The sequence below is a fragment of the Alnus glutinosa genome, chromosome 2 (genome assembly GCF_958979055.1).
Source record: "Alnus glutinosa chromosome 2, dhAlnGlut1.1, whole genome shotgun sequence".
Classification (NCBI taxonomy): Eukaryota; Viridiplantae; Streptophyta; class Magnoliopsida; order Fagales; family Betulaceae; genus Alnus; species Alnus glutinosa.
In genome coordinates, this window is record NC_084887.1 from 18,446,312 (window position 1) to 18,473,528 (window position 27,217).

Here is a 27,217-nt window from a genome sequence, read left to right on the forward strand (position 1 = left end):
TGAATTCTATCAACTTTTCTAATAATGACCTTTTTTTAAATTTTTTTTTTTATATACCTGGGAAGTGATCAATCACTTTTTAAAAACTCAAAGAGCTATTTCGTAAAATCTCAAACCATAGGGACCAAAAATGCATTTATCCCCGATTTCTATAATAAAATCGCTTCGGAATGGACTTTGAACTTGGATTTTGGATATTTGAAAATCCCAAGTTAAAAATTTGTTAACCTGACGAAGGAAAATCAACATTAGAATTTCTAAATTACAACTTAAAAGTAAAATTCTACATCAAAATCCCTCATCCAAACTCAAGATAAGGAAATATTGCAACAACTTTACACGTCTTAACTGTTTTGTCTTCTATATACCATTAACCTAACACAAACCATTAACTTTAGTATCCAAGATAGGTTTAAGTGGCTGCATGTATCTACCAATCATCGTAGGATGATTTACAATATGACGTAAGCTTCCATTTGGAAAAGTTAAAAGTAACCTCCACAAGCAACTATGTACACTGCACCGAATCTGGAAAAACAGTGGCAGCCACAGGTATGTAGGTATCATCAGCCTTTTGAGTGCTTTGTAAGGAAGGAAGGCTGAGGCAGCTAGTTCATAAATTTGGAATGCACCGCCCAAGTTACAACTCATTGCGTACGCTAGGTTTGTGTTTCCAGCATTTCTTTTTCTAGACCAACGCACCACGCTTTCTGAATTCCGCCTCCATAAGATTTACTCATATGGGACTTGCCCTTGATGCCTGCATGGTGGTAATACACATTATAATGATAATAACCAAAACATACTGACAAGCGAAGAATATTGCTCTGTTTCCACTTCTGCCATATATCATACCTCTAATCAACAAATGTCACTAGTCTGTATCTAGTACTGGGTCAACAAAAAGAAACTTCATTTCCAATTTTTTTTGATGAGTAATGCAAATTCATTTAAAGAGCAGAGGGGTGCAACCCTAGTACACAGGAAGTACACAAACCCTACAGTGTAGGAAAAGAAGAACAAAACTCCAAAAACTCTGAAAAATTAGAAACAGGCAAACTATTCCATGCTAATCTCCAAATCGAGTTCAGACAGTGTAAAGATAGGAATGTGTTGCGTTCAGTTAGCCCGAAATGCCTCGAAGAACTTCTCCAGTGTAGTGGAGTATATTGTATAATAATAATACTGCCCCACAAGAATATGCACCAGGTAGGAAACTACCACACTGCTGCCGTCCTAACAAGTCAGTTCATGTGTAACAGAATTTTATGACTAGATTAAAGTCTAACAGTGGTTTTCTTGCATAGGGGCATTGGTATGGCATCTAAAAGAGGGGTAAGAGGTGAAGGTAAATTTTTACCATAGATCTAAAAACATAGAAGATTTAAACTAAGAGAGATGTTACACATCCATCTCTTTTATAAATTCATCATTTAATCTGTGGGATCACATATTGGTTATATGTGGTCCCACATATTCAGTAGTAGATTTGTCCATTTCTTGTCAATTTTCGAGTAACAAATGTATACAAAACTTTCTTGGGAATCTTTACTAGTTGGAAAAAAAAAAAAAGGGTTTAGAAATTCCAATACTCAGGCAATGAAACACATCCTGAAGGTCAAGTTTGGTAACAACTCAAATAAATAATTATAGTCCAAAAGAAACAATAGGGCAATAGAGAAACCTGGTTCTTTGAACTAGTTGCAGTAGCCCAGCGCAGAGGTTGCTGTGGGACTGCAGCTCCATAGCTGATAAAAGTTACTGCTCTTGATTGTTCTTCTTTATGAACTTTTTTTATTGGTGGTGGCAATTCTCTCATGATCCATAACACAAAAGCTGAGGGCACACAAGAACCTAGCAAGAAATACCTCATGATCTGATTACCATTCTTGATAGAAATTCTGATCCAAAAAACAAAGACTGTGACCTAGAGCAACAAATAGAAACTACTGTACCATCAACAAAAAAACTCAAACACATAACTATATATTCACATTAAGAAATGAAAGTTTCCTTAAAATTTCCTACTAAGAGAAATACCAATTTGAAGTTAAACCACATCGAAAAGTAAAGCAATTGCTCTGTTCACAAGAATGCTACAATCCATTGTTCATCCAATTGTTTTACAAGCTCATAAAAGCACATCCTCACTTCATATGAATGCGTTACAAGTGCATTAATGAATTATGAGTTCAATTTGCTCATTATCAGACTATCACTTTTTCACAAATATCATGTGAGGCTAATAGTTTTCATTTTTCTTCATGAAGAACCCTTTTGCTCAGCTTAGCGATGTCTTCTATAGGAACTGCACTATCCTATTTGGTTAAGTACCTAGAGAAAAACTATTCTGAGCTTCTGGGTATGATTGATGTGCTAACTATGGCCGATGATTGAAATAGACCGAATTTTTATCACCCTAGCATTTAAAAAATTCAAGCTTCAACTTGATAAAATTCTTATCACCAGAGTTTTAAAAGGCTTAGTCAAATGACATTATAAGCAAGATAGGTATCATAACTATCTTTGCTCCAACTTCAGGGGAATTTGAGAGGCGAATACCCACTGGCTAGAGTTTGTTCCTATACAATGTTACTGGGTTTTTCCACCATGAAATCTACATCTTCTCTGCTCTCCTTTCACTTCAAACTAAAAAACCTACAAGTAGTTGACTTCAAGTTTTGCTATTATCCATTTCACATGTTACTAGTTAACTGACCCCAATATGGAATGCCACTATCAAATTCTCTGTCAAAACAAGGCTAATTTACCAGGATTAGATTTTGGCATGATGTGTGGTGTGGGAATTGGTCCTCTTAGCTTTCCCTGAGTTATTTAGTATTGCTCATTGTAAAGATGCTTCCGTGGCAGATCATATGTAGTCTTCTAGAGACTCTTATCAGTAGAACGTTAATTTTATTAGAGTGGTGCATGACTAGGAGGTGGACCTCTTTACTTCGTTCTTCAATTTGCTATATTCCTTTACATTGGGATGGGGAGGTGAAGATAATCAATGCTTTAACAATAGGAAATTATTCTAAGAAAAAACATAGCCAAATGATGAGGATTAAGTCCAAGAATATTTTTGGGATAACTTCACTTAAGGATACCGAACTATCACCCTATTTGACTTAAGGGTATTGAACTTCAAAATGTCTCAAACTAGGGTATCCAGCTTTCAAAACATCTCAATCACAGATACTCCGTTAGGATTTGCCGTTAAATCTTGCCAAAATTTCCAAAATACCAGTGTTTATTTTTTAAAAATATTTATAAAATTTTTCAAAGATTCAGGCATGGGTATTTTTGCAAATTCCGTTAAATTCTGACCAACACTTAAATCCTAGCAATTTTTTTCCTAAAAAAAAGGGAGGGTATTTTAGGAATTTTGATAGGATTTAACAGCAAATCCTAACGGAGTACCTGTAATTGAGACGTTTGAAAAATTGGATACCCTAGTTTGAGACGTTTTGAAGTTCAGAACCCTTAAATCAAATAGGCCGATAGTTCGGTACCCTTAAGTGAAGTTATTCCAGTATTATTTATTTATTTATTTTTTTTTTGTATTCAACGACTAATAAATTAATGAGCAATCATTGGCACTGTCTCTAAGTTCAACTATTATGAATTGTGTGGGTTCCAAAATGTTCAAGGGAAACAATAAGTATGTATAACAGAAACCACCCACGCATGAAGAACAGAAAATGGAAAACTTAGCTGAAAATGTTGATAGAGGTCATAAGCTCCTATTCCGTTTGGTTCTGAATTGAGGTCATTAAACTTACAAAGCAAAGGCTAATGTAAAATTTTAGGTGTACAACGGATAAAATTATGCTGCCAAAATATTATCATAATAGCCACTTGTGTATAATGTTCAAATATTCATTCGTCAGCTTGATCCACAAAAAGCGGATGAAAATACCTATAAAGTAGTACAAAATCAGAAGAGCAAGTGCTTTTACTTCATTTATTTTCTTCAGATGCCAGTGGTAAAAAAGCTGCAATAAAATTTAAAGTGAAGTAAGAATGACAGTGCAAATGCTAAGCTCAGAAGCAAGATCTGTAGCCAATCTATCTTACAGGAATATCTGTCAGAAGAGCAACTGAAGTACTTGCCGCAAAACATACAACAGAGACAACTGCTAAACCAGCAACCTGCATGCGGTAACAAATTTTCTCAGATTTTAAAACTTATTCAATACAAAACAAATCTGCTATTTTAAAATGAAAGGATCTACAAAAACATTCTTTAAACTTTAAAAGAGGCAGTTGAGTATTGAGTATGAAGTTTTTGAGAAAATATTCTATAACTAAGAGAAGGTAATGATAATAAAAAATAGGTTATATATAATACTCCTAATAACAATGAAATAATAATAATTATAAACAGTTATCAGTAGAATACCTTCCACATCTCTGATGAAGCTTTCTCAGACCGTACTTTCTTCAATTTAAAGAACAGCATAAGACCTGATACATAAATAAAAGAATCAAGATAAAGGAACAAAGTTAAATCAGAGACAACACATGAAAGCACTGAATTAGCTTTACAAATCCAGAGGACAAAGTTGGTCTAAAAATATCTCTAAAATATGATTATGTCTTAAAGATATGTACATCCACATAGATACCTATAGAATTTTTTTTGTTCGGATATTAATTAAATTATTAAATTTATCATTTTCTATCAATTTAAGGTTTTGTACCAATGCAATAGTTTTGAGTTTGAATCTTGATGCCGTAATTTACCATATATTTCAATTAAATATTTTAAGTATTCGGTCTTGTTGATGGAAAGTTTGAGCCCGCACACAAAGGGGAGTGTCGGAATATTAGTTAAATAATTAAAAATTCATCTTTTCTTGTCCGCTTAAGCTAGTGGGACAACTAGTGATGTAACATTTTTGTATTACTTAGATGCTTCTGGTATGAGGGGAAAATATGAAAAAGATTGAAAGGAGCTGGTTGAAGAGAGGACAAAAAACAAAACAAAAGAAAAACGAAAAAGAAAAATCCCCAATGACATGATATTACTTTTCATGTTACCTCTAAGTAGCAGACATTTCATAATTCAATTCCAAATCTGCATATTGGAAAAGTTAAATTCCAATATGCAAAGTTCTACTTTTTTGCACGAGTGTACATGTGACTAAACATGAATATACAAAGGTTGTCAATTGTCTAAGATGCACAACCAAAAATCCTATAAACTGAGAAAATGTGAACAAAAAGCATGTTAGATGGACATACTGATGCTACAAAGCCCAAATCCTAACAACAGAAGGTTGACTATGTGAATCCTTAAACCATTCAACCCAATCCAGAGACACTCTCAGATCCTTGTCCTCTATAATCATTCTTTCAAACTCCCCTTTACTTTTGAGAGAAGTCGTGCATCATGGTATCATATCAGAAGGCCCTACATTCGGTTCCTGTATCGTCTCTATCCCTCTCATTTAATTGAAAAATAAAAAATAAAAAATTAGTGTTAGGTTTCACTCATTGAAAGTGAGTCTTAGGCCACACATGAGGAGAATGTTACAATATAAATTACTAAATTTCTCGCTTCCTATCAACTTAAGCTTCCAACAAAAAAGTTTATTTATCAACAAAAAAGTTTAGGAAAAAAGTCGATCTTTTTATTCCTAGTTTCAGACAAGCATACCAGATTACCCACTTGAAACCTAATAGCACTACCATACAGGAACAGGTACATGCACACCAATTACAATTACATTGTGCCACTACAAGCTGAGAGTAGTCCTGTTAAGATTGCCTAACTAGAATTTTTAGTCCCTGTGGTTTACTTGATTTACAATTAACTCCATGCGGTATCAAAATGAACTCAGAAGTCCCAGAAGTATGCCAAAAAAACAATTTACTCCCCAGCAATCAAATTCTGTCAAAACACTTGACGGATTCCGTTAATTTGCCATGTCACACAAATAAAAATATATCAACTAAAAAAAATTAAAAATTCTAATTTTTTTAATTTTAAAAAAAAAAAAGCTCACAGTCCAACCCCAGGGGTGGCCGGATGCCATTGCCCAAGAGGCATATTGAGCTGCGCACCACCTCTCTTCCCCAACTTGGAGATTGCCAAGATTGCCCTCTCAAAGGCCTCGGTGTTCACAATGACTCCATCGCTGACTCCTCCAAAGTCCGTCAAATTGAACGCCACAAGCCTCAGCCTCGGCATGGGCCTAATCTAGGCATGCCCAAATACCCAAAATCCGTCCACAATGTTCCTCTGCCACACAAAAACCGAGGCAAAGGCCGCAATCCAAAGCACCTGTGAAGAGGGTCTTGAGGGATGACATGAATGCCGGCACCCACTGCTTCCATTCCAACAAGCCAAGTGAAGCCAGTCACAAGTGAGTTTGATCAACTAGGAAAGGAAATGGGTGATATGAATAGTGGGTGTGCTTGAATTTTATCATGTGGGCTGGTGGGTTCTGTTGGATTTTGATTTTGTGAGAGGCTCTGATCCTAAATATCACATTGAAATTTGAGTGGGGATGGTGAGAGAGTGAGAGGGAGAGACAAGTGGAAGATAAATCTTTGGATCGGGAGAGATGTTATTAGTCAAAGGTGGTGCACAGTCACCCCTATGTGAGCCACCCCCAGCCACCTTAAGGGTTGGCTCGCTGGTCACCCCAGCCAAGGGGGTGGCTCCTTTCTTTTTCTCTTTTTTTTTCTTTTTTCTTTTTTCTTTTTTTTTTCTTTTTTTTTTTTAACAATAATAATTTCTTTAATTTTTTATACATATTTTATATATATATTTTTTATTAAGAGTGTTACGTGCCGTCATTTTATTGGCTCTAACGTGGCGTATTAACAGAATTCGTTAAGTTGTGTAACGGAATTTGACTGCAGGAAGTAAATTATTTTTTTGGCATATCCCAAAGACCTTTAAGTTCATTTTGATACTACAGAAACTAATTGTAAATCAGATAAACCACAAGGATTGATTTTGCATTTTTTCCCTGGAATTTAAATGAAGATGAATACTAACAGTAAAAAGGAATAAAACAACACCATTAATAAGTCCAAATTCTACAAACTGGAGATATAAAATACAGATAATAGATTTCTAAGATCACTGAAATTAGCATTCTAAAGTTCTAGTGTACCACGTTAAGATCAGCTTACTTGAAATACAGATAACTATGCTATTAATGCTTTACACAACCCTAGATTATCCTATAATAATAAAAAATAAAAATAAAAATAAAAAAGTATTTGATCTGTAAAAAGTGTCAAGCAAATGCCGCTATAGCTTCTCAGGCAGTCCAATCAAAAATCTCACCTAAATAGCCATTTCACATCCCCAATGGCATGTCATATTTTGGCATAATAAAAGGAAAAAGTATGATGGCATAAGTAGGATTAATAAACAAGAATCGAACCAAAATCAAAACAAATATGGTTCAACATGTAACAATTATTAGACACTTTTGGGCCCATGATTTGAACACAATGTTGTGCTGCTTAAGAAAAGGGGTAAAAAAAAAAATATTAGAGTTGAAACTAGGCACTCAGACAAACGGCATAAGTCATGGTCATCATGGAATATATTAATGCCCTAGATTTAAAGATTTAAGCATTGCCAGCACGTTCCAAAACAGCAAGTCATTAATCACCAGCACCATGTAAAGCAAAGTAAACTAAGTAAAAAAAAAAAAAAGTCCTAAAAATGAAACGTACTCACCGTAGCAACCTAATGCTCCTCCCAGAAAAAGGAATGCTACAGCAAGCAAATCTTCATATACCTGCCCAATAATTCAAGTTATTGTCCAATAGTAACTAGTCATAGCAGAAGAATACATACATCAAAACAACTCATAAAGAAAAAAGCTTTTCTTTTTGTGCCAGCCGTAGTGTCAATGTTAAGTATGACCTATTATGCAGATAAAATCATGCACCAACCAATATGTTTTAGCACAAGCAAGAACAGGCGAAAGGATAAATAGTCAAACACGGAAATCAAGAAATAATAATGTGCTTATCTTAAGTAAGGGTTGACAACTTAATGTATCATGTACTCTTTGATCCATAACTGATACATAGATTGACAAAAACATAGACATACACAGCAGAGCACAGAGGGTTCACTAAGTCCTAAAAGATTCAATTAACAATAAGTTCCAAAAAAGAAAATGGCACCATCCCATGAGAAGACAGAGAATCACCTCCATTAAAATCAGTTTCTCACATATATGTACAGATGTTATCTGAAACAGATAATGAACAGGTGACCAAGTAAAAAGCAGGCAGTAAAGGAAAGATGTTATATAGTTATGCTACAGTATTCAGGGAAACAAAAGCACAGTGCTGAATTTTTTTTTTTTTTTTACAAAATTGTGCATGATAAATTGTGCTACTTCATATTACAGCTGTTCACCTATACTTTGATCAAGAAATATATTCATCGTCTTTTTTGAAAATCAAGTACAGGAAAAAAAATACTTAATTTCATGACTAAAAGACATTGACAGTGCATGAAGCCGTTAAAATTAGTCGATAACCCAATTAAGTTAAACCTTAAGTATATGATGCTACACAACTTATCCCAAAGCTGATATTCACACTGAATCTTTAAATGCAATCATTGTTTGTAACAAGATCATGCAAGCTGTTGGTCCAAGTCTTTCTGTCTAAGCAAGAAGAAAAGACCAGGTTTTGGCTGAACTATATTTCGTTCACACCATATTGCTTAATTAGATGTCACATGCGAGTTTAAGTAATTACCATAAATATAAGACAATCAAATTGAACTAAAAAGATATATGGAGTCTGCAACAATTGGTATACTTAGGGAATGAATGCTAAGGCTACGTTTCACATGATAATCAACTAAATAATACATACCCGAGCAACCACTGCAGAATTGATAGGATTCTTGCCCACACCAATCCAGATTATGGCAGCAAATGACATCATTAATACAAAAACAAGCACAACAACCTAGTGGGAGAACGAGCCCCAAAATTAGATTAATCCAGAAAAGGTTATAAAAATATTCTGTAATAACCAAGCAACTAATATACCCAGAAAAAGATAATAAACCCATAATCTGTTTCTCATACTGTAATCACAAATTTTTGCCTGCTTCCAACATGAATGCCGTGGAGTGAGCAACATCTCCAGTGACCATCTGTGTTTGATGACCTAGGTTTACTCTTCAAATTTTCCAACAAGGCCTGTTGGATACTAGTTTCATCATCATCATCATCCTCTTCATCTTTTGCCTGATGGCAAAGGTCAACCCTGTAAAATCATCATGCATAGAAGCATATGTATAGCTTATAAATTCAATTGTGTCATGCTAAATATAATATACCGAACAATTTTATTTGTTTTTTATAAATAATGTCATATCATTAAAAAAGAGTAGAGGGGGCGCAACCCTAGTACACAAAAAGTATATAAAAGTGCCCCTAAAAGGAGGAAATAGAAGAGCATGAAATTAAAAACTCTGCAAAAGTAACACGACTCGGGCTATAATGAGCCGAGACCCATAAAATAAAGTATTAAGCAAATTTCGACGCAACTCCAACACCGGCGTTTCTACACCGTCAAAGTGCCAAGCATTCTGCTTATGTCAAAGACCCCCACATCACACATAAATGAACCTACTTCCAAATCTACTTAAGTAAACCACGACCCAACCAATTGCCCCAACTACTCAACAAATCCAGCACATGTTGTAGCATAACCCACTCCACCCCACACAAAATAAGAAAATAGCTCCAGATATCCCATGCGACATCACAGTGAAGTAAGAGGTGGTCAATGGATTCCACACTCTTCTTACACATAGAGCACCAATCAACCACCACTATATTTCGCCTATGCAAATTGTCATGCGTCAAGATCTTTCCTAAGGCTGCTGTCCACACAAAAAATGACAACCAAACATACCAACTCTAGAGTGATAAAAGTTCCTGTAGATTTTGCAGATTGTATCAATAAAACTAATGATATGTACCATTATGTATTTGATTTTCCATTTTATATGTTTGTAACAAAATAAGAAAATAGTAGAAAATGATAGAGAGAATCCTCTGCCTTCATTCCATTCATTTCATACTTATAGGAGAGACAGTTACAAATTTTTAGGGGAAATGACAGAAGATGATTTGATTTTCCATTTTATCTGTTTGTAACAAAATAAGAAAATAGTAGAAAATGACAGAGAGAATCCTCTGCATTCATTCCATTCATTTCATACTTATAGGAGAGACAATTACACATTTGTAGTGGAAATGACAAGATTATAGTTGATGGGGACACCTCACCTAGAGCTTCTACAACCAACTTTCTAGAAGGAATACCAATGGTAGCTTACAAATGATAGTATTCTAATACTCTTCCTCAAGCTAGAGCATACATGTCATATACGCCCAGCTAGATGAACTCTAATTGGTTCCTACAGAACGACTTTGTGAACATGAGCAAGCTAATCCTTGAACTCTACAAACATTGTCTATATGTCTCCACTCATTATTTTGTCTCAGATGAAATAACAGCCCACCTCAATGTGCTTGTTACTCTCATGGAACACCGGGTTGGAGGCAATGTGTAGAGCAACTTGGTTATCACAACCACGTGGGATATGAGTGAGTGCTGGGTAGCCAGTCTCCTAGAGAAAATGAAGTAACCAAGTCAACTCGCTATCAGTATGAGCCATCACGCTATATTCTGCTTTTGAACTGCTCAGGCGACCGCATTTTGTTTCTTACTTTTCCATGTAACTAGGTTTCCTCCCCAGAATGTACAATATCTTGTAGTGGACCTTTTGCCTAAAGGTGATCCTGTCCAATCTCCACTAGTGAACCTTCGACCCTAAGATGTCTATTCTTTCTACACAGCATGCCATGGCTAGGAGTTTTCTTCAGATACCAAATGATACAAATGGCAGCATCCCAGTGTCGTTTAGGAGCCTCCAAGAATTGGCTCACCATACTAACTCCTTATGAAATATCTAGCCTTGTGATGATAAGATAATTGAGTTTTCTAACCAGTCAACGGTATCTACGAGGATCTAGGAATAATTCTCCATCTCTCAATAGTTTTTGGTTTGGATCCATAGGGGTTTCAACAAGTCGAGCACCAAGTAATCCTGTTTCCTCGAGGATGTCAAGCACATATTTCCTCTGAGATAAATTGATACCTGTATGAGATCTTGCAACTTCAGTCCTCATCTTTGGTATGAAAACATTGTTGTAGAAATTGTTTCAACTTGGTGATGCCTACGAAATCATCTCCAATGATCACAAGGCCATCCACATAAACAAGTAGGATATATCCAACATCAGTATATAAGTGAAAAACAAAGGAGTGATCTGTTTGACAACGATGGAGTCCAAAATCCATTACATCCTTAAAGAACTTCCCAAACCATGCTCCGCAGTTTTATCCAGTGTCACAGCGAAGAAGACGAAAGAGACAAAGGGCAATTTCGTCATTTATTGGTTGAAGATGTTTCTAGGATTTTCTCGTTTAGAGATGGTCCAGGTCAGAGGATATATGGGTTGGTTAGGTGGGTTGGGGTTTTAAAATCAATGGTTTCAGGCCTAAGATTGATAGCAAGAAGCCCAGTATCCACCTCAAACCGGTTTACAAGTCTTCAGGTCAGGGTTTTAAGCTCTTTTTCAGGTCTTCTCTTCGGCCCAAAGATGCTGGGCGTGGACCTTCAGTTTTGGCAGAAACCCGTGGAGCTTCAAATGAGACCTCTTCGCCCGAGATCTTAACGGAGGAAGTTTTTGGGTCTGACTTGGTGCTAGGGTTGCTGGAGGTTCGGTTTGAGATGTTCTCGAAGGTTCACCAGTTGGGTAATGTGGTTTTGGATTCCACTGCTCAAGATGGGCTTGACCCGATGAGCTTTGGTCCTACTCTTTCGGCATCTCTGCTTGCGCAAGAATCAGCTATGGTGTCTTTGGAAGCTTCTCTCAAGCCTGAGGGGTCTTCTCCTGCTCTGGTTCACCTCTTCTTCGGTGGTTCTTCCTCAGGGGCTGCTAAGTTGGGAGAGAAGCTACATCGCTCTCGTCCAATGGCATTGATCTTAAAGCCGTTCCAGAATTATTATAGGAAGGCTAGGGAAGGTCGAGCTGTGCAAATGGATGAGGGATTATTTTTAGAATCTATGGTGGCGATGAGGTTAGGTTTTACTGGTGGGATGCCTTTTCCTCTCTCGAGCCACTCCTGAGTCAGAGTTGGGGGTACCCTTGTTCCCTATGGAGTCTAAGCTCGAAGTCAGAGGTTGTTGACGAGGCAGCTTATGTGAAGGTTGTTATTAATCAAACTCCTCAGGCAATGGGTTTCTTACGTAGGGTTTTCTCAACTCAAGTCTGGCAGGGCAAGTTTCAAAAGGAAGATGAGGTGGTAGGGGCTCCCCCTCATTTGGGTTGTTGTGTCTCTCCAACAACTGAAAAGGGTGAGGACCTTAGGGTGAATAGTCTGATCCAGTCTCAAAAGTGACTAGTAAGTTTTAATCCGTCTGAGGAGGTTGTTGTGTGGGATCAGGGGAATGAGGTCTAAGATGGGTAGGATGGAGTATCCCCTTTCCCTTTGGGTGTTTATCCGCCCGATATGCCTTTAGATTGGGCGATGAATGGTGAAGAGGATGAGGTTCCACTTTTTCCTATCCTGGATCTCAGCGTAAATGAAGAGGAGTTTCATCGGGAATCAATAGTTGCGCGCCAAAAGACCTCAGGTAGGAGGGATGTGTTGAATTTGAAAAGTTCCATTAATTATGGCGATGATTATGCAACCTTTTGACATCGGAAAAGCAAGGCTCACATGAGTACTTCTCATAGGTCTTGGGTCTTTTGGGTTTTTGGGTTTTTAGGGTCTCGTGGGTTTGTTGGGTCTCTTTCTTTTTGCGGCTGGTTTGGTTGCTCCCAAGTAAAGGTCAGTTGTTTTCTCGACAAGATCATTTAAAAATAGAAGCCTATACAGATGCATATAGGGTTGGCTCGATTATGGATTGACAGTCCACGTCAGGGTATTGTACATTTGTGGGAGGTAATTTGGTTACATAATGTAGCAAGAAACAATAAGTGGTTGCCATATCTAGTGTAGAAGCATAATTCAGAGTCATGGCTCATGGAGTGTGAAATATTATGGTTGAAGATACTCTTAAAGGAGCTTGAGTTTGATTCCAAGGATTCTATGAGATTGTATTGTGACAATAAAGTGGCAATTAGTATTGCTCACAAGTCACAATCCAATCCAACATGATCGAACCAAGCATGTTGAAATTCATCGACACTTTATTAAAGAAAAACTCCATGAAGGTATCATATGCACACCATATGTGAAGACAAGAGAACAACTTTGGGATATCTTGACAAAGGGAAAGTCTAGTATTGTTCTTCATTCAGCCTTATGCAAGCTGAACATGTGAAACATCTGTGCCTTAGTCTCTGACATCTGTGACATTATGGATGTTTTTGCAGAATTTCATGCTCGAGGAAAGTTTGAAAAGAGCTTGAATGCTACATTAGTCTCTTTGATTCCTAAGAAGACTGGTGCCATGGATGTCAGAGACTTTCGCCCTATTAGTTTGGTAGGGGGGGTTTACAAGATTATCTCAAAGGTCCTTGCCAACAGATTTAAGTCCGTTGTGGGCAAGATTATCTCCAACACTCAGAATGCGTTTATTGGAGGTCGACAAATATTAGACTCCGTGCTTATTGCAAATGAATGTGTGGATAGTCATATTCGATCGGGGGAACCTGGACTCCTGTGTAAGCTAGATTTGGAGAAGGCTTATGATCATGTGAATTGGGATTTCTTGCTATATTTGCTTCAGAGATGTGGTTTGGGGGAAAAATGGAGGGATTGGATACGTTTTTGTATTTCAACGGTGAGATTCTCTATTCTTGTTAATGGAACCCCTTCGGGTTTCTTTAATAGCTCTTGTGGATTGAGACAAGGAGATCCTCTTTCTCCGTTGTTGTTTGTGGTGGTTATGGAAGTGTTGAGTCGGATGTTGACTGCCGCGTTGGACCAGGGTAATTTGACAGGGTTCTCAGTGTGTTCCAGAGATTCAGAGGCCCTAGTTGTGAACCATCTGCTGTTTGCTGATGATACTTTGATCTTTTGTGGTGCCCAAGAAGAACAAATTCGCCATCTGAGATGTATCTTCTTAGGTTTCGAGGCAGCTTCGGGGTTGAGAATAAATTTAGGAAAATCAGAAATTGTCCCAATTGGTGGAGTAGAGGATGTCGAAAGGTTGGCCAATCTTCTTGGTTGTAGGGTTGCCTCTTTGCCTATGAATTCTTGGGTTTGCCGTTGGGTGCTTCTTACAAGTCCATCTCTATTTGGAATGGTGTTATTGAAAAAATGGAAAGGAGGTTGGCGGGTTGGAAGCGGATGTACTTGTCGAAGGGTGCCCGATTGACTCTTATTAAAAGTACGCTCTCCAATATTCCCACTTACTACCTATCTTTGTTTCCTTTGCCAGTGAGGGTGGCTAATCGTCTTGATAAAATCCAAAAGGATTTTCTTTGGGGAGGCATTGGTAATGAGAAAAAATTCCATCTAGTGAGTTGGAGCAAAATTTGTACACCTTTGTATGCAGGTGGGTTTGGAGTTCACAATCTCATCCAGTTCAATCGAGCGCTTTTGGGTAAATGGTTATGGAGATATGGTAGGGAGAGAGAGGCTTTATGGCGTTTGGTGATTGATGCCAAATTTCAGAGCCTTAAGGGTGGGTGGTGCTCGAAAGAGGTCTTGGGTTCCTTTGGAGTGGGTGTATGGAAACATATAAGGAGGGGGTGGGAGAACTTTCGCTATTTTGTTCGTTTTGAAGTGGGGAGTGGATCTAATATTAGCTTTTGGCATGACCGGTGGTGTGGGGATAGTTCCTTGAAGCAATGCTTTTCAGCGCTTTTTTGTATTGTAAGGAACAAAGACGCGTTGGTGGCGGATAATTTGATTGTCCATAATGGTGTAATTCAGTGGAATGTTCTCTTCACAAGACAAATCCAGGACTGGGAGATGGATATGGTCCTCTCTTTCTTCGACCGATTATATTCTAATTCGATTCGTCATGGTGAGGGTGATAAATTAGTGTGGAATCCCTCTAAAAAAGGCTTATTTGAGGTGAGATCCTTCTATGAAGAGCTCTGTAGGAAAGATGGCCCATCTCTTCCTTCTTTTCCTTGGAAAAATATTTGGCGTGTTAAGGCTCCAACTAGGGTGGCTTTCTTCGTATGGTCAGCAGCTTTGGGCAAAATTTTGACGCATGATAACTTGCGAAAGAGGAATGTAATAGTAATGGACTGGTGTTGTCTATGCAAGAAGAGTGGGGAGTCTATTGATCACTTGTTGCTTCATTGTGAGGTAGCCCGGGCCCTATGGAGCTACGTTCTTATTTTATTTGGGGTTGAGTGGGTTATGCCACAATCGGTGTTGGGGTTATTGACTAGTTGGGGGGCGGCAAGTGGGAGTCGGCATGCGAAAGAGGTTTGGCGGTTAGCTCCTCTTTGCTTGCTGTGGTGTATTTGGAGGGAGCGGAATGCTCGTCTGTTTGAAGATATAGAGACACTTATGGTGGAGCTACGGAAGCGGTTGCTCAACACTTTATATTCTTGGATAGCGCCACATCATAGTTTGAGTGTCTTTTCTTTTGTAAACTTTTTAAACTTACTTTCTGTTTGACCCGTTTAAGGGCTCTCTTGTATACTTCCCGTGTATAAGGGTTGCGCCCCTTAGCGCTTTTCAATAAATTGCAATTACTTATCAAAAAAAAAAAACATATGTGCCTTAGTTTGAGGGGGAGTGTTGAAGATGGAAACTATTATCTCCGTGATTTTACTATGATTTTATTTACTCTTTTATTCTGAGTGTAATCTCCTAATATTTGCTTTCCATATTAAGCTATCTATTCTCTCTTATTTAAACCTATGTAACCGTATGAAATAACATAATGGAATAAGAGTATTTCTCTTCCTCTCTTTTCGTTCGAACTAGATTGTCCATAAATGAAAGAAAATAAGGGATTTTCGAGGAGGAGAAATCGAGGGCTAGATGTAAAGTAGAACTTAGGATTTAGTAGTTTGAACCACAACTAAAGGTACAATATGAATCACAAGTGATGAGCGAAACACTACGGAAGCATAGTAACAATGGATTTAAGCTAAAGAATGTAAGAAACTCATTTCGCGAGTAGATAAAAGTTTATGGCATGAAATTGTAAATGAAAAAATAGAAGTTTCCTTAAAGTATGAAATCACATGATTTTCTTACATGTGAGCCCATATTGCATTTTTACTGCTGAGAAATGTTTTAAGATTATGGAGATATTATGATTTACGTATTTTACAGTATGAAAGCTATGCTTATGAAAGTTACATTTTACAAGAAATATGTCTATACAAAATATGTTAATGATAGTAATGAGATACGATGTTTAAAGTTAGAAAGACATGTATACGATAGCTAAGGCTGGGTATGGTTGAACAGTGCTAGACGGTGTGATGATTGTTGGTGCGATTGGATGGTGGTGGAATTGGAATTTGGGGGTCCCTTTGGGTGGGGTTGACACAATCTATGGCAATGGAGTTAGGACTTGAAATTTGGCTAATTTTAGCATGGCCGAGCTACAGGAACGATTTATCTCTTCCATTTGTTTCATCAAGCCTTCAAATAGAGTTTGATACTAGCAAATTGCTGCTCCAACTGATCAACTCTTGGATTTGCCATTGAGCAAGAACTTAGCTCTGATACCAAAATGTTACGTGAATGATTTTTCAAACAAGTAACGAGATAAATTGATAGGTTCTGAGAGAACCTAGACCTTTTCAAACACAAGGCTTAGGATTAATTTTGCTTAACTTTTATTATCACTTTTAACACTTTAAATAAAGAAACACTTGGAGAAGATCACTCACAGATTGGTGATAAGTCTCCTATGAAAACTACAAAGCTTTGGAGATCAGATAAGTCCTCTAGATACTAAGCTGGATATTGATCTATAGAACCCATTCTCCTACTCTAACTAAATAACAAACATCAAATGAAAGACTATAATAGATATATGAAAGACTGCGATAGATATCATAGTGATCCATCTAACAACTAACCAACAAAATCGAAATACTAATATTAACTGCATTCCATGCCTAAACTCCTGCATGCAATATACTTCCTTCCACGTCATCTCATAACAGGTTACAAGAGGGAGTTTTGTAAAAGATAGTTTTATGAAAGAATAGTGTTACAAGAATAGTTTGCAAAAGAGAGTTTTACGAAAGAGAGTTTTGAGAAAGGATGTTTATGAAAGTTAGTTTGCCAAAGGAATGTCTTACAGCAAAAGGTTTTCAGGTTTTAGTAAAACGTTAAAATTTTTACGAAAGAATGTCTTCATGTTTTAACAATGGCTCACTTCATATACCTCTCTTGAATGACGTCTACTTGTTGAGTCGTGGACTCACATTTCTATCTGTAAAACATTGTTTTACAGAGATTGCAGCCTTGCAATAGAGGAGGTAGATCCTTAGAGACTCTTTTTGACTTGTATAGCTTTTGGGTCCAACTGGAAATAGCGCCATGATGTGACCAGGTCTAGTTTGGTGGCATACGTGCCCTCTTGTATATATAGAAAATAATGTAATTATGATGATAGATTTTGATATGTATGTAAGATGTGTAGTTTGAACAAGTGATGTGAAGTAGTTATGAATAAATGTCTTTATGCTTAGTGCTCTGGTGAATATTGTCTATATAATGTTATGGCTACAGAAAAAAGAAAAACTTATAGCACCCTCCGCTACAAGTTTATTATCGAAGTGTAGGAGTAGCGTCTCAAAATAATTATAAAATGTATAATTATCGGGGGCATTACACCTATGACTTGAGAATAATACTCCTCCAGACTCTGAGTGCCTTGTTCAAGGCCAAAGTATTGCTTGCGTACTTCATACAAGAAGTGACATTCTCTGCTCCAAGGTAAACGTGCTGCAAGCACTCCCAAATAGCCTTCGCAGATCGAAGGTGCAATAGAGTAGACCCAATACTGGGTTCAACACTAGTGAGCATGAGGAACATGATCTGATCATTCTCCTGATCGCAAAGACTTTTTTAAGCAGATGTAGTAGTTGAAGGTATCGAGGTAGTAGTAGTATATGAACTGGTCACATCAGTCAAGGAATCAATAGATTTCGGCTTGTCAGATAAGAGTGATCAAATAACCCCTTTCGTCTTAAAAATACCTCTACAGATCGTAACCAATAAATTTCGTTCTTACCATTAAATTTAATAGAGGTCATAGGAGAGAGTTAAATATAGATGTGGAGGAGAGAAGCTCAAGTTTAGCAGTCATGGTGTCAACTAACAAGTAGAAAAATAGAGAATCAAATTGACAAAGTTAAAGGCGAGGAACTACCCCAAAATGCCTCTTTATGACCAAATGATCCGCCAACTCTGCTGGATGAGTACTGAAACCGGCTGAAGAATACACTGTACCAGATGGAATATGCATGAATCGACCAAAAATACACAGAACCGGCTGAAAACGCCTGTATCGGCCGAAATTGACTCTATACCGATCGAAACTCTACGGAATTGGCCGAAAATCTACTGTTTCAGCCAGAAAATGCCTGTACTGACCAAAATTCACTCTGTACCGGCCAAAATGGGTTCTGTACCAACCAAAATTCTACTGATGTGGAACTGGCAGAAATCTGCTCCATCTCGGCCGAAATCAGAAGACTCGGTCGGAATCAGTCCGTACTAACCGAGATTTCTGAAATGTGTCACCACTGGAAAGTATGGTTGACCAGAAACCGACTGAACCCTGATCCAAACATTACGGGCCGAATCGGAATGAAGCCCAGCAACTCTTGGACCCAAAAAACCCAACTCGAATGGCCCTATCAAGTCAAGAAACTCAATCAACCGAAAAGCCCAAAACAAACTGAAATCTGGAAGCCCAAGGCCAATACTGGATTCAGTTATTCCAAGACAGATCGAAGAGTATGCTTATCCGGGATAAGGAATAGCCAACAACCGCAACCAAACAAAGGTCTTCCTTGTCACCTCCGGCGAGAAACTTGATTGGCGATGCTCAGGAACTACCAACGACCATTATGGCAAATACTTAGATGCCATTGAAACCCAACAAACTGTCAAATACTCGGGCATTCGGCCACTGTGATCAAACCGATAAGTTGGATCGCCGGCGACCACCACAAACAATCTCCTTGGAATGTACCTTCACGTCAGGGAAACAGAGAAAACTCAGCAGGCATGAGTCAAATCTGTTGTCCAACCCTAGAACACTGATGACAACGACGGTGATGAAGACAATAGTATACACAATTGCCTTCATACCTTCATTACCAATCAACACAAGCAAGTGCTGAAACAAGACTCCAGAAAAGGGAGATGGAAGAGATCGATCTACCAGAGCAAGGAAATGATCAAATCTTAGGCTCTGATACTATGTTTGGAAGAAAATAGGAACATGGCAGAAATTGATAGAGAGATTCGACCAAAAATAGGAACAAGCACAACAGGCAAGAGCTTAAAATGTACCCTGTAAGCATTATAACAATCTGTTGCCAAATGTACAAGCAATAATACATGTCAATGGAAGTGCATGGCTCACAAAAAGAGACACAGTCAGAAACACAGATTTGATAACCACAAAGCTGATTGCTAATTCCTAACATTAGAGGGCTGAATTTCTACAAATATAATCCAAAAATAAGAATATTTTATTACAAATATAATAAACCTTACCAGAAGGATAGGAGGAGGAGAAATGCTGCAAGAAACAAAATTTTGGGGTACGCTGCAGCAATATTTTCAATAATCAGAACCAAAGGTAGAGCCTCAACAGGCGACATTGAAACAGATATTGAAGCCATATATCAACCTATCAACATACCCATGAGTATAAATCCGCAACCATTAGACCAGCAAAGCCAGCCCTCACAAGTAGCAACAAGTGTAGATACAAAGTATACAAAATAACCTGCCAAAAGAGAAATCAAATCCCATGACTTAACCACCTCAATTATATTTGGCCAAAAAAAACATGTGAAAGTGCTCCAGCAGTATTACAAGTTTAGCATTCAAACTTTCTATGAGCTGCTTTAAGTGTGTCTACGAATCGGTGGAAGAAAGGTTTCCTAATGGAAGCTACGGCGGCTCATGAGGGCAGTTTTTATGGAATCAGCCACACAACTAGGGATAACTAAGGACAGCCAAAGCGACTGAAGAAAGCATTCCATAAGGCGCAAGCAACCTCACAATGGAGAAGAAGATGGTCCACAAACTTCTCATTCCTCTTGCACATGCAACACCTATCGACCACAATGACATGCTACTTCTTAAGATTGTCAATGGTAAGGATTTTCCTAGGGTTGCCAAACAAGTGAAAAAAGCCATTCTCAAAGAAACCTTGGTCTACCTAATACTCTTCTAAGGAAAAGAAATGTCATCCTCACATTCAAGGAAAGGGAATGCAATCATTGATTATTAAAAGTAATTGAACAATAACGTGGTGTTAAGCCACACCCACATCTCTGGGCTGGGAATTGGAATTGTTGCTTCACTGTTACTGCAGTGGTTTCAAGATCTCTAGGGATTGATGTAACTAAAAAGATTAAAAAAAAATTAAATAAATAAATAAATCCCCATCAGACTCAAATGAATATTCCATCCTCCCCAAGCACAAAAGCCATACTTTGAAGATCCCACCCATCAAATTCACTTGCAATGGAATGGAACCCACTCATAAATGGACAAGATCAGAATGGATCAAACTTCAGAGTTCGCAAGGGGGAGTCATCGAGAAAGAGAAATAACCTTGATGCCTCTGACATGTAAGAGGAGGTTGCTACGAGGGTAATGACAAGGATTGCATGGTACTCCTGAAAAGGGGACTAAAGATGTGGAGACACAAGAGGCTTGCTCCTTTGAATTGTTCATGAGACAACACTTTTCGACCAAGAACTAGATATTGCAGATGAAGGAATTACTCAAGGCTATATAGAGTGCATCAATGCAAAGAAAAGTAGGACACATCACTTCAAGCTTGTAGAAAGTTAGAGCTCTAGCTTGTTTTGTAAAAATATTGTCTCCAAGTGTTGGGTTTGAGGTGTGATAGTTTTTTTTTTTATAAGTAAAAATTCATTGAAAAGCGCAGAGGGGCGCAACCCTAATACACAGGAAGTATACAAAGGAGCCCCTAATTAGAGGACCGAAACGAACAAGAAAGTAAAATATCAGCGTACGGCATACTACTCACGCTATACGCCGACACCCAAAGATATAACATATTAAGCACATTTTTTTTTTGATAAGTAATAATAGTCTTATTGAAAGCGTAAGGCGCCCCTCAGTACACTGGACGTATACAAAAGGAAACTCCTAACTAGAAAGAGAAAAACAAACAATAAAATCAGCATAGCTGACTGAAAGAGGGTACAAAAAGGCCATCGACCAATTATACAAAGTAAGCAAAAAAGACTCTAACACCTCCTCCAGGGAACCCTCCAAGTTTTCAAAACACCTTCGATTCCTTTCTTTCCACACGCACCAAAAAATGCAAATAAGAACCATCTTCCAAATTGTAGCACTCAGAGGTCTTCCCGACTTCCACCAGCCTGCCATTAGGTCTATCACTCTTCTAGGCATTACCCAAGAAATACCAAACCGAGAGAATATGTTATTCCACAGAGCTGACGCCACGTCGCAATGTAGAAGAATGTGATCCACAGATTCCCCGTCTCTCTTGCATAAACAGCATCTGTCTACAATGATCAAATGCCTCTTCCTAAGATTATCCACAGTAAGGATCTTACCTAGTGCAGCAGACCAAGTAAAAAAGGCTGCCCTTGGAGGTGCCTGAGTCCGCCACACACACTTCCAAGGGAACCGAGAATCACCAGAGCAAGTCAAAGAACTGAAAAAAGACTTGACCTTGAATAAACCTTTCTTGGAAGCCACCCACCAAAGTCTGTCTGCCCGATCTCTGTTCACCCTGGTTGCATGTAAGACCTGGAAAAAAGAAGCAAACACATCCACTTCCCAATCATGCGCCTCTCTGACAAAGCTCACGTTCCACTGAGTTGAACCGCCCAAAACTTCCATATTGTCTGCCACTGACGCATCCTTCACCCGAGCAATACCAAATAAATCAGGAAAAACTTCTTTCAAAACCGAGTCTCCGCACCACAAGTCATGCCAAAATCTAATCCTTTCCCCGTCCCCCACCTCAAATCTGGTAAAACCGGAGAAGGTCTCCCACCCTTTCCTTATATTTTTCTACAACCCCACTCCGAAAGCCCCTACAAGCTCCCGGGAGCACCAACCACCCCACATGCTACCAAACTTGGAATCTATCACACCTCTCCACCAAGCATCTCTTTCCAACCCAAAGCGGCTATTAAGCACATTTCTACAAAGAGCCCTAACCTGAACCTCCACATCCTCAAAAAGCCTAGAATTTCTCTCACGCCACAAGCCCCACAAAGGATAGTTGATTCATCACAACCAAAGGAAGTGTCAGTCACATATGCACTATAAATCCAAAAAGACTAATAACTATTAAATCTCTTGAAATCATTTATATAGTTCAGTTCCACCTAGTACACAACACTGAGGGACTTAGCACATACCGATACAATGCATTCGCAATCTACACATTCAATATGAGACTTTAACCTATCCATGCACTTCACAATTTGGGATATCACAATCTCTTTCACTCAAATCCCTAACATCCTCATCAATGCTTTAGTTGCACTGTAATACTCCAATACCACATGGTGTTAATAAGCTGGTTTTGATACCAACCTTTTTTATAAGTAAATCAATCTTAATAGAAACTGTAGATGGGCACAGCTCAAGTACACAATAAGTAAACAAGAGCGACCCCTAATTAGGGGGGAAAAGGAGAACACAAGTCCAAAATTTAAGCATGAGCATCAAAAGTTGGACCATACTAGAGTGGAAAATTTAAGCATGCTACTTAATTGCCACAAATTTAATTATACTTTTAAAATGATTGATGCTTAGTTTGAAAATGAGGCTTCACATATGATTAATCTATTCAAGAATATGTTTTGAAACATTTCTACAATTCCAGAATACTTCTAATATTATGCAATTTAACCAGCGTTAGAGTTTAGAACCATGGTGTGAACCAATCTGATAAAATACTACATAAGGCAAATTATCATGATGTGAACCATAACATCAGCCTTACCCAAGTTGGAAGAGCCAATCATGAGATGGAGTACCTGCAAAGTAACATTCACTATCGTAAAAGAGTATTTCTAAATAGTGAAACACAACATAATTCATATCAAATGATAAGAATTATAATAACAATATTAATGATACATAATGATAATAATAATAATAATAATAATTGATACATATAAAATAGTACCAACATATGAGAGCTGAAAGCAAAAGAAACAATAGAAAAGAAAAAAGCAGGAAAAAAATAAATAAAAAATCAATTTATCACTGTGGCAATATAACCCGAGAACATAAAATGTCACAAAATAGAGACTAGTGCACAAATAAAGAAAGAAACTCAACAAAATCCTCCTAAAAATTACCTGTAGTTACATGTACTAAAAGACATTTGTTAGTAAGAAGAAATAACGACTTCAAAAAGAAAAAAGTAAGAAGAAATAACAAAATTCCAACCTAACCCAAAATAATAATAATCTGAACAATAAATTACTCACTAACCAGTAAATATTCAAAACTGAACTCTATAATTTTCAAAAGGACACTTTTGGTAAATTTTCACTTGCCAAATTCTTTCCCAAGTGTAGACAGCACCCAATCCCCACCTCAAACTTTCAAGATCTGAAAACATCCATCTCATCTTATCAACGACACCATGATTTTTAATACAATATAATAAATTAAGTAAAAAAAAAAAAAACAACTAACTTAAAGCTCCTATATCCTGCAATGGCCTAAAAATCCTTGCATTCTAGCATATCTTTTACTTGGACAACCGCATTTAACTACTCCATGTTGCATCTCTATGCACTATAATAAGGAAATTTCTAAGAGTACTACTTTCAAAGGGCATACCGTAAACACGTAATGCCAAAACTGCATTCCACCACCATCACCTATTTCAAAAGTGATGAAGATTGCCTCCCAAGCCCTTCTAATACTCATCGACAGACCCCAACCTCACTTCAACTTATCACCACTTTCCCCACCCTACCCACTTCAACTACCTGCCCATAGAGTTCCTCCTATGTACTGCCAGAAGTGGAAATTGTAATTGCAGTTAACAACAGTCCAGCTTATACTTCAAAATGCTTACAATATACTAAAACTGTTATACTTTATTATATGTCAAGGTTCTTTTTTATTCTTTTAACTGTTAAAGAAGTCCGAGAAGTGACAAAAGGCATCACTTACTTTTTGGCGTGTCCATCCATTTTGTTGATTCCGCATATGAATCCTGATTAGCTGGCAAAACAAAGTGCTATGATACATCACAAGACAGGAAACAAAGGAAGACATTAAACAAAACAACACTTTCAGCACAATGAGCATGCTCTACCATATAACACCAATAACATGGACTGATTGGCCACTGTAATATATATGTACCAAGGAAGAACACTAAAAACTTTAAAATATATATATATATATATATATATATATATATATATATATATATATATATATATATCTTAAGAAGAAAAGGAAAAAGAAACAAGCATCAGAGAAGAAATTCCATGTTAAATGTGCAAACCCTTACTCAAACTTTGCTTCATTCTCTCTCTACTCAAACTTCTCTTCTCCAAACTTAGCCATCGCTGGGAGGAGGGAGGAGACCATCTCTTCCCTCCTCTCCTCCTCTTCTCTTTATGAAGCTTTTTCCTATTGTTACTGCTTGGCTAGAGGTTTCTCTAGCCCTTTTCACCTCTCATGAAGCTCTATCCGTCGTCTTGTGCGACTTATCCCGCTCAAAATCACAACCTCGGCAACAATTTCCACCACTGTGTCAGTCTCCTTCTCCGCCACGAGCTCCACCTCCTCCACCGTGTCGGTAGCCTTAAGATTGGATTTCTTTAAATCTAGATCTACTTTCATCCGACAGACCTAGCCAACAACACGCCATTTCACTGCATCCACTGGCATTCCAATTTCCCATCGCCACCGGCCGATGCTCATTCCGACATCCACGCGTTAGCGCGTGGATCTCACACGCCGGTCAGCTCCCATGCGCCTCCGTCCTTCACCCCGCCTGCTGCCGAAGCTATTATTTTTTGGGTTTTTTGCTGTTTTTATGTTTCTGTGACTTTATGTTACTTGGGTTCTTGGACCAAAATCTGAAGTGATCTTTCCTCTTTGGATCCTATTGATTTTACAATGCTTTTTCTTCAACAGACTCTTTCCAGGTGGTGTTGTTGTTACCTTGCAGGATTTTGGGTAGGGTTAAAGCTACCCGTTTTTTCTGACTTGGTGTTTAAACCGCTTTTTGTGGCCTGTAGTGAGAGGACCAGGACATTTTATTGCCTATTTCCTACTTTTAGCTTGTACTCCATGCACTGTAATTTTCTTGTTGGGTCTGATGTTGGGGAGCCCACCCCTTTTGCAGTGTTTTAATCCTTTTAACCCTTTCCTTATTTGCTTAGAAAAAAAAATGTGCAAACCCTTACAACATCTCAAAACATCGATGAAACAAATGCCAATGAGGTGCTGTTTGGATACAGACCCAGTATGCAGCAAACATTTGGCCAGTATTAAAAACAAATGTCAATTAGAGAATCATACGGCCAAAGTGGAAAAAGGAATATTCAATTGTACATGACATACATGATGTTCCAACTGCAAAATCAGTCATAATGCATGCCATGTCAACAATAGAAAAGCAAGTAGACCTACTTCAGGAGATACAAGTGTACTTAACATCAGCAAAACATGAGTTTCAAGCATTCAATACATTCATAATAATTTCTAGAAAAGTTATAAGCACAGATGTGGATACAAGTTTTTTAAACTAAATTGTTATGGTCATCAAATCCCAGGTTCAAACCCCTTTTTATGATGACTGGCGTGATCCATGGAACTTAATCGCATATACATATAGAAAATTTATGTAAGTCTTATCTGATTGGGTATTATGTATGCCTCATTTGATTTGACAATCAAGTAAATTTGCCCAATAGAAAGACCGAGTGTAGATTGCAAATGCCCCCCCTTGGAAATATCCATTAGACTAAACCAAAGGGAAGGGTACGATTGTCATAAGTCAGTGACCTTACACAATGAGGAGTACTGCTCTGGTACAAGTTCTCCAAAAGGACTGGCATCTAAATGGCAATTTATCTAACCCAATTGCCAAAGTTACTAGGACTTCTACTCACCCAATTGAAAGTCCCTTGCCTAACAAAACAAGTGGAACTAGTAATATCAGAAATCAAAGGGAAACTCCTAGCTAGTCTGATATTGAGATAGATTTTTGATAGGTAATCAGAGAAATTTTATAAAAAGTGTAGGCACCCCTGAGCATAAAGGAAGTATACAAAAGGACACAAAAACAAAAAGGGCAAAAAAACAAGAAAAAAACCCGCAAAGACCCAACCACAACAAAATTCCCAAAAAACCCCAGTAAAAACCAGCCCAAAAACCCTCAGCAATATTACATCACAACAAAGCCCTCTTGCTTTTACTCCGAGTAGAACCAAGACTCCTAGCATCATAATTGATATCGCACTCAAGGTTATGAAGTTCTCTATTCTCTTTAGTATTAGGAGTGGAGACAGGGACCTCAAGACGTTGCCCCTCAACCACTTGAGCCATAACATTCAGAAATCCTTTCTTGTTCCCCTCAAAGGAAATCTCCATAGCTTGAAGGCACAACTTAACATCAAACATTGCCCCGAGAGAACCAACAGCCTCTTTAGAATCACCTCCCCTCGAAGATCCTCCCACCTAAAATGGCGGGGAAGAAGGAACCCACACCTAACAAAGCTGACCGAAGGCTCCCTAGCGGCCACGGTCTCCATAGGAGGCGAAGAAAGAGGACCCAACGGAGGAGGAGAGAAAGTGAATGCCGCCAAAGACTCAGCAATCAAGCTCTTGTTAAGCTGCGCATCCTTCCACTTCCGAGAATACCTCAACACCGACTTAGACTCCAACTGATAGATAGGCACTCCAGACTCCGACATCACAAGAAGCGAGAGCCGAAGCCGTTCACCCAACG

General features: G+C 38.1%; 1 protein-coding gene across 3 annotated transcripts in view; it reads right to left on the reverse strand.

The window, feature by feature from the left end:
- Nucleotides 1-262: 262 nt before the first annotated feature.
- The window catches only part of LOC133861447 (tobamovirus multiplication protein 1), a 28,620-nt gene continuing 1,665 nt past the window's right edge, over nucleotides 263-27,217 (reverse strand). The window contains exons 2-13 of one of the 3 annotated variants that reach the window (XM_062297240.1): nucleotides 24,421-24,471; nucleotides 23,231-23,264; nucleotides 19,904-19,990; nucleotides 19,756-19,807; nucleotides 9,090-9,270; nucleotides 8,872-8,967; nucleotides 7,712-7,772; nucleotides 4,406-4,470; nucleotides 4,081-4,155; nucleotides 3,923-3,998; nucleotides 1,685-1,854; nucleotides 263-760 (exon numbers count right to left, since the gene is read on the reverse strand). In XM_062297240.1, the coding sequence (XP_062153224.1) occupies nucleotides 737-760; nucleotides 1,685-1,854; nucleotides 3,923-3,998; nucleotides 4,081-4,155; nucleotides 4,406-4,470; nucleotides 7,712-7,772; nucleotides 8,872-8,967; nucleotides 9,090-9,270; nucleotides 19,756-19,807; nucleotides 19,904-19,990; nucleotides 23,231-23,264; nucleotides 24,421-24,471 (972 nt within the window). In that variant the 3' untranslated portion in view covers nucleotides 263-736. Of the gene's footprint in view, nucleotides 761-1,684; nucleotides 1,855-3,922; nucleotides 3,999-4,080; nucleotides 4,156-4,405; nucleotides 4,471-7,711; nucleotides 7,773-8,871; nucleotides 8,968-9,089; nucleotides 9,271-19,755; nucleotides 19,808-19,903; nucleotides 19,991-23,230; nucleotides 23,265-24,081; nucleotides 24,258-24,420; nucleotides 24,472-27,217 lie in introns of those variants that run through there. The other 2 variants (XM_062297241.1, XM_062297242.1) reach the window with 2 other exon arrangements.